At 43.6% G+C, this 12,676-nt stretch overlaps 1 protein-coding gene across 2 annotated transcripts in view; it reads left to right on the top strand.

Moving 5' to 3' along the window:
* Positions 1-4,947: 4,947 nt before the first annotated feature.
* Positions 4,948-12,676, top strand: part of DHRS12 (dehydrogenase/reductase 12) — a 29,218-nt gene continuing 21,489 nt past the window's right edge. Inside the window, exons 1-3 of one of the 2 annotated variants that reach the window (XM_085060607.1) lie at positions 4,948-5,477; positions 6,117-6,250; positions 8,771-8,853. In XM_085060607.1, the coding sequence (XP_084916733.1) occupies positions 5,422-5,477; positions 6,117-6,250; positions 8,771-8,853 (273 nt within the window). In that variant the 5' untranslated portion in view covers positions 4,948-5,421. The remainder of the gene's footprint in view (positions 5,478-6,116; positions 6,251-8,770; positions 8,854-12,676) is intronic. The other variant, XM_085060599.1, reaches the window with a different exon arrangement.

Below are 12,676 nucleotides of genomic sequence, written 5' to 3'. Positions count from 1 at the left end.
TTTTACAAGAACATGTAGTGACAGGATAAGGAGGAATGGCTTCAAACTGAAAGACAGTGGGTTTAGGTTAGGTATTAGGGAAAAAATCCTTACTGTAAAGGTAGTGAGACATTGGAACAGGTTGCCCAGAGAAGTTGTGGGTGCCCCATCCCTGGAAGTGTTTAAGGACAAGTTGCATGGAGGACAGAACAACCTGGCCTGGTGAAAAGTGTCCCTGCCCACACCATGGGGGTTTGAATTTCATGATCTTTAAGGTCCCTTTCAACGATATCATGGATTTGTTTCTCAGTCCTTTAGAAGAAAAAAATTAGCCTTTCAGTGCCAGTATGAAATGAGAACACAGGATGCAAACAGTGGAGGAAAAAAAAATCCACTATGCACTCTTATTCACAAGCTGCTGTAGATAACACCTTTTTCTTATAATTTTTTACTTTTGATCTTCGTATTGCTACTCTGCTTCTTCATGGAGTCCACAATAGTAGTTAATAAATACTGTTTAGTTTCAAAATGTATCAGAAAAAAATATTTGCTTCAGTATTTTTACTGAACTTTAAAAAAAACCAAAATTTGTCCAACAGGTGAAATAAGACTTTAAGAGGTCTGGTGCTTATTTTCATGGGAAAGTTTGGCTCCATAGTTTTGCATGGATAAGTTTCACGTATCTCTGTAGGTTCTGTTACAACAGCACGGGGACTGCTTGAAAACACAAAACTTCAGACTATTCCTCTGGCATTTGAACAAAACATAGCAACCATGTAAGCAGGTGTGTCTGTTGCCCTGATTGGAGAATACATATTACTAGAGAACATCTGCAATTTGGTAACAACTGGGCTGGAATAATCAATGCTAATGAGTGGTAAGATTTGCAGAGGAATAAGAAAAATCAGACAAAAGAATGGTGTGCAGAGAACTCACCTGAGTGAAGAAGACTGTGAGCATTGCTGTCCTTACAGCTGGTAGTAAGAACAGTAAGATCCAGTAGAAGAGCAGTAAGAAGAAAAACAGGTAGGTGAAGAAAATGTTAATATAGATTACTGCATTACTGCCACAGTGTAGCAACAAACATGTATGAATTCAAGTATGTTGTCTACTGCAAGAACATAAAGAATTTTTTTGTCATGGGAATCATGAAATTATCTTTTACTGACTAAAAAAGGATGCTTATCAACTATAATTTTTTGTTTTATTATTTAAAAAATATCCTAAGACATTCTATTATTTTAAAAACAATTACATACAGTTGAGCCTGCATAAATTATTTGATATATAGGAAATTAACTAGGCTAGCAGCAGGTTTAACTGCTGTTCCCAGCAAATTCTTTTCACTTTGGGAGGATACTCAGCAGCCCCTCTCCTTGCCAAGACATGCCTGACCCTGGGAAGCCCTGCAGGTTCCCAGAAACTAGGACCCTCAGCACCTTATAAAGCAAACCTTTACTTCTGATAAGGCACAGCATGAGATTCCTTTTACTGGACCCTGAGGAATGAGTGATAGAGCTCATGCCATACTGCCACACTTGTTCCTCAATAATAAAAGGCTGTTTTGTCTGAGGAAAGCCTGACTCTTCACTGGAAACAACACTGCTGATGACAGCAGCTGGCAAACTTGGTGATGACTTGGGTACACAACAAAGAAAACACCCTACTGTTCACAAAAACACAACACAGGCCAGAACTTCAACTCCTCCCTGCATTCAGGATAAGCAGCTTTTGCTTCTCTCACCCTGCTACTAACACAAGAACTTCAGACATGTCCCTGAGACCTCAGGGACTTGATGCTCCTCTTCAACCACTCACCAAACCCTCTGCTTCATCCAGACGACAGGACAAGTGTCAACTGCCTCTCCCCAGGCTGCTGACAGCTCTTGATTGCTATTACACTGACTGGGGCAGTGCAAGTTTCTAAAGCAGAGTTTTCAAGTGCTCTGCATCCAAAGCTGAGGCCAGTATGGTAAAAACAGGGCTGGGAGCAGCTCCCACAGCAGTGGCTTGCACACAGTTGCCACTTCCTTTGGAAACCTGGCCCTAATTATAGATACTGAGCTTTCCTACAAACCTGGCCCTTAAAGCCTGTGCCTGTTCCCACTGCAATCAGTGGCGACTGAATCAGTTCTGATTGATTTAATGGGGGCAGGCACAGAGGCTTAATTAGAAAATTAGTAACTGCAAGGAAAGGAGAGAATGCACAACAGGCTGCCAGATCTCTGGAAGGAAGAAAACAAAGCAGCCAGTTGTCCTTACGACTGAGATTCTAGCCTCTCACCAAAAAAAAAGGATAATAAAAGACATGGGCAAAATGGCCCTGAAGCTGCTTTAAACATCTTGTATAATATATAATTGCTTTTCAGCTCTTGAGTTCTCTACTTTTAGATCTGTCCCCTGGGAAGAAAATATGAAACATGCTGAAACGCACAGCCCTTAACAGCAATCACCATTTTCAACTATTCTTTGTGCTGGAAGTAATTAAGACTTTGCTTAAAACTCCTTACTATTTGACAGGTACAAAGACAGATCAAGTCTAAGGTGTGTTTTTCATGTTAGTCCAGCTGAGTGTCAGAGAGGTATTTTTCACCAGCCCTTTGTTTTAAGTAAATTGAGATTCTCAACTCATTACTTCATGAAAAATCCTAATGTCTGGAAGCTCACAGCCACAACACTCCAGAATTTTTATGTGGTTGGAGGATTACCTGCATAACAGGCTTGGGGGCTATTTGCACGCTGGTAAATGCACGTACCAGAATGCAGGACCACCAGTGCCAAGCCAAGCTGTGCAGTGCTAACCCTGGTGCAGCCTCATCTGTAGTGCTTGGGAACAAATTACCCTTTGAACAAATTATTCCCTGGATGATATTTGAGCTTGTTTTGGACAGAAGTATCTGCATAATATCTACTGGGAGCCTGGGCATCAAGAATCATTTGCCTAGAATGGGCCATGAGAGGATCAGGGCCAGGGAATATGGTATGGAGTATTTGATAGCATAGATATAGGGGAAGAATTAACTCGGATATGTCTAATCAGGGATAAACACTGAGTTGTGTTTATTAGCCTGGGTGAAGCCGTTTTGTTCTGTGCTCAAATGAGGGAAATATTAGGAGCTCAAGAGACTCTAGCTCTCCTATTTTCAGTTCTATATGACACATATATACCAGCTGCTGGTTGTGATAGCTGTCTGAGATGTAGGATGCCAATTCCTGAGAAGAATTCTTTGTCTAAAAAAATTCCTCATGTTCAGAGCAGTGTCCTGTCGGAGTTAATTGCTAAGGTACTAGCAGTCAAGAAAGAAACCAGAAGCTGTAACTTTCTGAATTTCCAAAGCTCCAGCTAACAAGATGCATCAACCTAGAATTCAATACAAAACATATGCAGCCAAAACTTTTGGAGCGGGCAGAAATTTTGCCCGTGAGAATACTGAGATGTAGGCCCTTCATTAGTACCACCCAGCTCTTGGCAAAAGTATATCTTGCCTTTCTCCTGCACACAGCCCTCCATCACCATGCTGGCTGGCTTAGCAGAGAGCACTTATACAATCTCTACAGCCTCCTGCCTCTGGAACAACAGTACAAAAGTAAAACACCACAGGGGATTAAATGAGGCAACAGAAACATCTAGGTGATGTTAGGACAATGTGCAACAGCTCACTTTTGATGTGAAGGTCAGACTTGATGATCTTGGAGGTCTTTTCCAGCCTTAGTGATTGATTCTATGAAGCTGCTCAGACAGACAGAGTGCTGTGACAGTTCCTTTCTGGGTGCAAGCTTAGCCCCTCAGTACAGGAATAGCAAGTGTTTCTAAGCAGAAATCTCTCAGCTGAATGTGCTCAGAGATTGGTGCACTCTGGCAAGGGCATAATTTCTGGGCATTTACAAAATCTCCTTAAAATGACATTTGTTAGGAGGGTATGGCTAAAATCACAGCAGTGGTGTTGCAGTATTTATATCATATTCTCTGAGAAAATTGTGTGTGCACCAGGATGACACTGGTAGCCAACTCCACATTCAAACATCTTCTGCAATCTCAGTATGAGTAATATGCTGTAATTGCCCATTACTGCTTAACCCCCAAAATATTATGAGCTGCTCCCATTCTCTGGCTGCCAAAATCTCTTTTCGTGTTTGACTCATAGACAGCTTCTGCCAGGCATGCTCACATTGGTTAGCAACTCTGGGCTGCACCATCCAGTATCATGCTGATTACAGTCCAAATGGTTTAGCCTGTGAGGAGTTCTGTGTATCTGCATACACCTCATTTACTTTCAGAGGTTGGCAGACTGCAGGGATGAACTTCCCAATTTATGAGAACATAGGCTGAAACTACAAATAAAACACAGCAGAGCCATCATCCCATTCTGCTTGTGCTAACCCATAAACTCAGTGCTTAAGAAATAAATAGGGTAAAAACACAGAAATGACGAGGTAATAAAGCACAATCTGTCTTATTGCATTTACATTTTTTAATAGAGTCTTTAAACTGTTTTAAGAACAAGCATTTTTAGATTTCATGCAAAGGTACAACATGTGGCTGGCTGGTCTCTGCATGGAAGAAAATATCACTGTGAAAATGTGTCTCTTTGCCCTCTAAAAACTCTTGCTTCACATATAATATGCAGCACAAGCGGACAGTGCAGAGTTCAAAAGTTTTAACTTCACGGTGGGAAGTGCCTTTTGTATGAACCTAATACTCACACATCATGCTGAGAAAGTGGAAGACTTTAGTACAAGGCCTTTGCCAGGGCAAAGAGATTTAGAGATTTAGAAAAAGAAGCATCAGGCTATAATACAGGATCAAAAAAGACAGAATATTCCCATTTCTCCCCTCTCTGTGCTATTGGAATCAGTCAACTTTAGCTCTTGGGTATTCAATTGATTTTTATATAAAATGTTACTTCATGTGACACATGGTTGCTTATGTTATTGCGGGAGCATCCATATGACAGCTTTCCAGGGCAGAGGATGCAGGCCCAGCTCCTGTAGCACTCCTCCCTGTTCCCAAAAACAACACTCGTTTGCAGTCCCGGCTTAGCTGGCAACAGCATCTGTCCCGAGCTGGTGCCCTGGGAAATTCTCCATCCTTCCTCTGCCACCACCTTCGCCAGGCACAGCCTCTCCAGCAGTGAGGGCTCACTGCAGCCGTCCTTCACGGAGGCTGCAGTGGGATGGGGAGAAAACAGAAAGGATCAGAAGAGCCAGCCCAAGAGCTGCTGCTAAGGAGGAAGGTGGCACCACTCCCCGCACTGTCACAGCCGCTGCCTCGCACCCTCCCTTAGCGCTGCCGGTCCATGGCGCGGGCCGGGCCGAGCAGGGCTGAGCCTAGCAGAGCCGCCCCTCAGCCCTTCCCCAGCGCGGGCAGGGCTGGCCGGGCGCCTTATGTAAGGGCAGAGGCGGGGCCGGCAGCGCTGCGGGGGCGGCGGCGGCAGTAGCGCCATGTCCTGGTACCGCAACACCGTGTGGTTCGTGAAGGGGCTGCGCGAGTACACGAGGTACGGGCGGCAGCCGCCCGGGGCCCGGGAGGAGGCGTGGGGCGGGCGCAGCGCCCGGGCCGGGGCGGTCCTGTCTGCCCGCGGGCGCTTCACCGCGGCGAGGCCGTGTTTGTTTTGTGTATTTATGGACGGCTGTCCGCCCCCGTAAGGCGGGCAGATTTCAACCCCGCTCGCTGAGAGCCGCCCGGCCCGGCCCGCCCTAGGGCTGCGGCAGGGCTGCTTCCCTAGGGTCGAGGGCAGGGCAGGGTGGCCTGGGGCGGCCGAACGCAACCGTGAGTTGTTGCTTTCAGTGCAAGGCACTGGGACAGGCTGCCCAGGGAAGTGATGCAGGCACCATCCCTGGAAGTGCTCAAAAAACCATCTGGATACGGCACTTGAGGACGTGGGTGGACGTGGTGGTGGTGCTGGGTTGATGGCTGGACTTGATGATCATAAAGGTCTTTTCCGACCTTAATAATTCTATGATAAATCGCTGACTGCAGTGTCACTGCTGTTCATGGCCTGTCCCATGGGTAGAGTGTAAACAGGGCATTTAGTGTAGGCTGAGCTGTAAGAGCAAAGTGCTTTTCAACCCACACGTGTGTTTATTTTGCAAGGGCCGCCTTCTAGTTTCTCACAGGTGTCTCTTGGTTTGTTCAGAGGTGGCTACGAGACTGCTTCCAAGTACTTCAACCCAGCTGATGTGGAGGTGGATGTGGCTGGAAGATCCTTCCTGGTCACCGGTGCAAACAGTGGCATTGGCAAGGCCACAGCCAAGGAGATAGCGAGGAGAGGTGAGCTGGGCTGCCAGGGAACTCAGAGGAGTCACTGCAGAGAGCAGGGAAGGAAGTGGGGTTGGCCCTCCACAGTGTGCACACACACACAAATCCCTGGGATGCAGGAGTGTTTTACAGGGCTCTCAGTGCAGTGAAAACTGGAATAAGGAAACCAAGTTAGGAGAGAGGATCTGCAGATTGTTTTTCAAGTGTATGGTTACCAAAACTATCTGTTATAGTGGCCTCTAAGGATGTTGGTGATGGGTCAATGTCTGTTTAAGGCTAATTCAGTACAAGTAGCAGCCTGGCTGAATTTGAACTGAGGAATTTGCAAATGTATCATATGATGAAAGAAAACAATTCTTTGTGCAAAAATGAGATTGGGAGAGTATAAAAGAAGCAGTGTTGTTGTGCTTGATCTTAATGATAATACCCTGGAGTTTGTGCCCTTTGACTGATTACATGTAATTATCTTTTTATGTTGTTCTCTGTATGCAAGGACATGGTATGAACTGGACCTAGCTGCTGCTGGAGGATAAACCTAATCCCTACAGAGTTGACAAAATAATTCCTGTTGTGCAAGAGTGGCAGGAGTTTTGGCACGTAGAATGAAAGGGAGGAGCTTGTGGCTCTTTGCTCTCTTTGTGTACTTAGGTTTTGTAACTATCTTATGAAGGGAAGTGCCGACTCAATTAAAATTAAACTAATTCAAAACTATTAGCATCAAAGAGTCTTTGGGTTAAAGATCTGCATCAGTGCCAGCACATGATTGATTTCAGGTTTCCACTACTTCTATTGTACATAATAGCTTTATGTAAGTATTGCTTTGTCAGGTGACTGTTTTTCTCACAAATGGATATCTCTACCAGGTTTTGCAAGCTAGAAAGTTGGCTGGATCTGTATAGGGTTTGGTCACCATGTTTATCAGAATAACTCAGACTGTATGTCTGATATGTTGTATGGGTATTGCTGTTCATACGAAGTTAAAATGACTTTCTGATCCCATCCTCAAAAATCTCACTTTGAAACTCAATGTCAGCTGTTGGGGCTCAGGTGTCTAGTTAAATCTCTTCAAGGACACATACCATGACAAGAAAATAAGGAATTCAGACTCAGCAGAGGAATAACCAAGCTATTTTGGCTTTACCTTGAAGCACTTGGATCTTTCTAACTAATGATAATCTTGCTGACGATTTCTGTAGTCTGAGTTCAGCTTCTCTCTGAATTGGTGTTTTATGGGTATGCAGATTTGGGCTTTACTCTGTGTCTTGTCAACTTCACTTCCAACTTGATACAGTCTTCTCCCAACTGCTCTGACTATTCCCATGTGTTAAGTTCAAATAGTTTCAATCTTTACCATGGGAGATATATTTAATTTCCTTTCCTAGTTCGTTGGTCACACCAAAATTTCCCCTCTGTCCTGGTGCTCAGTGGAAAAACCTCTCTTCTTGACAAAAGGTTTCATTATCAGACCCCAGACTGGGCTGTGCAGTGTGTGACTGGATCATCCCAACGTAGACTTGGTGTTTTGCATTTGGGTTCTGGGCACTAGAAGTGTGACCTGACACGAGTTTTGTTTCTATTATGGATTAATTATATTTCTATTGGGGATTAATTCCTTGAGCTTTCTAGTGGTGAACTGCTAGCAATAGCAATCCCTGAAACACCTTTAAAAATAGCAAAAGTAAAGCCTATGACTGAAATTAACATGGGACTTGTAACAATCAGAAAATATGAGGCAAACTAGAAAAAAGTTTGCCTAGTTGTACTTTAGTCTTGTTTTTGAAGGCTTTCTTTAATGTGGCTAAGTGATGAGATTGTGTTAGGTATCCAGGTCTCTGAGAAGAGCCTTGCCTTGTATATACAATACTCCTCCTTTCACGGAAGAGTTGGTTGGAAGAGACCTTTAGAGGTCACCTTGTCCAGCACCTCACTTGAAGCAAGACTGTTGGCAACCATACATCAAACCAGTCATTGCTGTGTCTCACTGCTTGATAATCACAGGGATGCAGATTATGCATCCTCTTGGGACGGCGTGGTCTATTTAGAAGAAAACTACTGAAAAATATTTTTCTTACTAGATGACCCGAGCTACAATTTGAGGCCGTAGTCCTTGTCATATCTCCCACTGCTGAGAATTCTGATATCTGGTGCTTTTACTTTCTTTTCACAGAGCAGTTCTAGTCACTTGTATAGTTCAAGCCCTCTACTGAACTTCCTAAGGCATGTATGAGAAAAGGCGTCTATGGTACAGATGCCTTAGCTTCAATTTCCAGTGTAGCTCTGGTATTTCACCCGCTAAACAAGATGTACAGACTTGACAGAAATGGTTTGAGCACGGTACTTAGAGTGCAGTGGCCTTTTCCATACATGCAGCCTTGCGTGATGAGCCTGCCTGCCTTCACGGGGACCAGAGCCAAGCAGAAATATTCCAGCTTTTTTCTTATATCCAGTATCTCCCCTAATTAAAATGCTGATGTCTCCCCAAATGTAGTTAGTAGTTAATTATCAAATGCCTTTCTTGTTGCAATCCACCAGGTGGCACGGTTCATCTGGTTTGCCGAAATAAGGAACGGGCTGAAGTTGCCAAAGAGGAAATAGTGACAGAAACAGGCAATCAGGTGAGTTGTTTTTCAGTCTTTTGTTTACTTTTAGGAAGGTTGTTAATATAAAAGACCCAAGAGGCCTTGAGATACTCTTTCAACCTCTTGCTGTTGTGTTGTTAATAGTATTTTCATACAGACATGAAAACATCTAGTAGTTTATAATTCAAATAGTTTGAAGTGATTTAACTTCATTAGGTGATGTATTCTGTGATTAGTAACATCATCATCAGCATGCTGTTTTATTTAATGTTTGTTGTTGATTTGCTTTTTGATGTCCTACTTACTATTCCTAACTACGTGACTGAGGCTTTTAAAAGTTAATGCATTGCAACACTCTTGTAACAACATTTATGAGTCTACAGCATTGGAGCTGAAGGTTTTATGTGTCTGAATAACATGCTCTTGATTTGCTAAGGTTGGCTGCTCTGTGAATTCCTGTGTGTGGTCCTAATTCTGTGCTCTACATGCCTTTTCATCTCCTTTTCTTATAATACCTCTTCCTTCCCTCCTTCCCTCTGTTACACGTTCTTTTTCTTCCGTATATATCATTCTACATTACACCCCTGTATCTGTCACTGTTGCTTTTGCTAATTATTCAGGAGGGTGTGCTTGTGGAGTCATTATCTTTCTATCTTGGTGGCCCTTGTTTTGGCTGGGATAGAGTTAATTTTCTTTATAGCAGCTCCTCTGGTGCTATGCTTTGGATTTGTGACCAAACCAGTGTTGACAACCCACGTGTTAGTTGCTGCTGAACAGTGCTTGCACAGCATCAAAGCCTTTTCTGGTTCTCACACCACCCCACCAGTGAGCAGGCCAGGGTGCACAGGAAGATGGGAGGGGACACACTGGGACAGCTGACTTCAGCTGACCAAAGGGATACCCCAGACCGTATGACATGGTGCTCAGCAGTAAAAGCTGGAAGGAAGAAGGAGTAAAGGGGGGCATTCACAGTTGTGGTGTTTGGCTTTCCAAATCACTGTTGCATGGGATGAAGTCCTGCTTTCCTGGGGATTGCTAGATGCCTGCCTGACAATGGGAAGTAGCGAATTAATTCAGTGTTTTACTTTGTTTGCACACACAGTTCTGCTTCACTTATTAATGTCTTCATCTCAGCCTGCAAGCTTTGCTTGTTTTGTCCTTGTGATTGTCTCCCCATTCCCACTGGGAGCGGAGGGAGTGAGTGAATAGGATCATATGGGGCTGAACTTACCTTCCAGCACTTGGATGGAGACCTATCTTCATTTTAAGTAATGATTTGGCTCTTGTACACAGTAGTTTGATTTCAGTGATAGTTTTTCATGTGGATCAAAAATTCTGAAGACTTTTTTAATGTTAGAGATGTCACATTGACTAAATTTCTACTCTTTGATTTCAGCTCCCTAGTGTGACACAACCAGCATTACACTTCAGTTCTTTAATGGAGGTGAATTAGATCAGTCCTTATGTAGAAATAAATACTTTCCAGCTGTCTATAGCTGTGTAATCCCATGGCTATAGTAAGACTGGTGATTAGCTGTGTTACCTCCTTCTCTCACTGCAGTCAGCCTGGGAAGAGAGGTGAGTTTGACCTCTGAAAGTTCCTTCATGTTCTATTTTCTGTCACGTGGTGAAAAAAACTTGAGGCAAATAATATTCTTCCTCTAAAGGCAGTATAATTACTGCATTCCCACTTTTCAGTCAGCTGCAAACCTGCAGTTTCCATAGTCATGAGAGAGTGCAAGGGCACTGCAGAACTTGTTTGTGACCCGGGGACAGGGCACTTGTGTAGAGAGCAGCTCTCAGTGAAGTGTTAGATGAGCTGTACAAGAGGCCCTGTGGGACACGTGACTGCACTGGGAAGAGCATTTTAATGAGGAGTCCACAAGAACATCCTTCTTTATAAGTGCTCATTCAGAAGCAATCCAGAGAGATAATAAAATGCTTTATCTGCAGCTTGACAAGCTGTATCCAGACTGAACTTGCTCTTCCTGATAATTTGCTTGGATATCCTGTTACAGTATACACTAAAGATTTTTTCCATCTTCCACAATACATGCTGGAGTGCAGTGCTGAAATGGAGTTACTTGGCAGTCACCTGCCCCTAGATCTGGGAACTGGAAAGTTCTCCTAATCTGTTAAAACAGATCTAGTCACGGAGATTAGGTTTCACTTTGAAAATTACTTTGCTACCATCGAAGACTTTTATAAGGAACAGACCTGAGTATCCTTTTCCTGAGTCATTGTGACAGTCTTCAGCAGATAAGCATTGATTTAGATCTTTTTCAGTCTCTGAAATCCCTTGTAATGTTGAACATGTGCCAAAAAAACTTTTCCTCTTCTGTACCAGTAGATAATGGTATTAGCTTTAAAAGTAGAAAACTTTTGAAGAGGTATCCAGCTCAAACCAGTAGAGCAGTGTCAAGTTTTTGGTCAGAAATGATTCACAGAATGGGTGTGATTGGAAGGGACCACAGTGGGTCATCTGGTCCAATTTCCTTGATCAAGCAGGGTAATAATCCTAGAGCACATCATTACAATGAGAAAATTCTGATCCAAACTCAGCTAGGGAGCTGAAATTAAATGGCTAGAGAGAAAGTTATGTGCTTTTTATCTTCAGGGAAGCAGAATTACAGGCAGGGAATAATGCCATATCATTTCTTCAGCTTCTTTGCTTATCTTATTTGCTTGTATAATGAGTATTTAAAGAAACAACTTGGAAGGAGAGGAGGCCCTTTAATGATTATTTGTTGTTTTGCAAAGAACACATCCTCTGCATATTTATTTTAAAACTGCCTTTTCCTGGCATACGTCATAAGACTATCTGTGGTGTGTCTTTGAGACTAAGTGCTATCTAGGAGAAGAGTAGGAGTTGACATGCCTTTGTATGCTGATAAATGCCACTGTGCTTGTAGTATGTAGAACACAAATCTGCAAAAAGCAAAAGAATTGTCTGTAGCAAACAGCAAAAGGTTTTTGATGTTTTGGAGAGAGGAATTATTTCTAGCTTTAGTGGTTTAGAAAATTATAACTTTGCTCTATGTCAAGCCTTTTGTTTTTCTTTTTTTTTTTTTTAATTCTACTGCATCCATGTTGCTGTCCATAGTATTGCAAAACATTGCAAGAGTGGTGTGACATGGAATGACTGACAAGGATTTAGCATTTAATGCAGCAGCTAGCATGCAAGGAGATGCAGAAGGCACTCAACACTCTGAGACAGCTGGAGTGGGTGCGGTGATGCTCCTGAAAGCATTCTCTCCCACCCTGGTTGGAGCAACTGTGCCTGGCACATGGGAAACTAGCCCAGACAGAGCTCTGGAGGGATAATGTGGCAGATGTTGGGCTGCAGGGAGTGACTGGTACTTCTCCCTGAGCCTGGGGCAGCACATGATGGTGGCTTCATCTGTTGGGTTCTGCTGTCCTCAGGATGCTGAGCTGCCAGGTGAGGTAACAGCAGGAGATGAGCAGGCTGCAGAACCATAGGGAACAGAAACAGGAGATTGACAGGGTCTCTGTGGAGAGTAGAAGAGCTCATTGCATGGAAGGAGGGATGGCTGGAAGCTGCATTTGAATAAGTGGTGGATAGAGACTTCTAAGATGGGGAGGGAATGGAAGCTTGTGAATGCTGGCAACAGAAGGCAGGCTCATTCTTTGCCTGCAGATGTGCATTTATGGATAGGTGTAGTGCCATGGTAACAGATGAGGAAGAGCAAGCTCTATCAGGGGAGGTGTTGGAGACAGATGATCCTGAACAGTTGTTGACAGTGGGAGGAAGTCGTGGGTGATGATGGCTGAAGGCTCCTTCCTGTGGGGGATGGAGACACCCATCTGCAGTCTTGGCTTGATGACTTGAGAGGGTGTC

The sequence above is a fragment of the Lichenostomus cassidix genome, chromosome 1, assembly GCF_008360975.1.
Source record: "Lichenostomus cassidix isolate B80296 chromosome 1, HeHo_3.0, whole genome shotgun sequence".
In the NCBI taxonomy this organism is placed as follows: Eukaryota; Metazoa; Chordata; class Aves; order Passeriformes; family Meliphagidae; genus Lichenostomus; species Lichenostomus cassidix.
The sequence above is the reverse complement of the archived record's forward strand: the minus strand, read 5'-3'. Positions and strand labels throughout refer to the sequence as shown.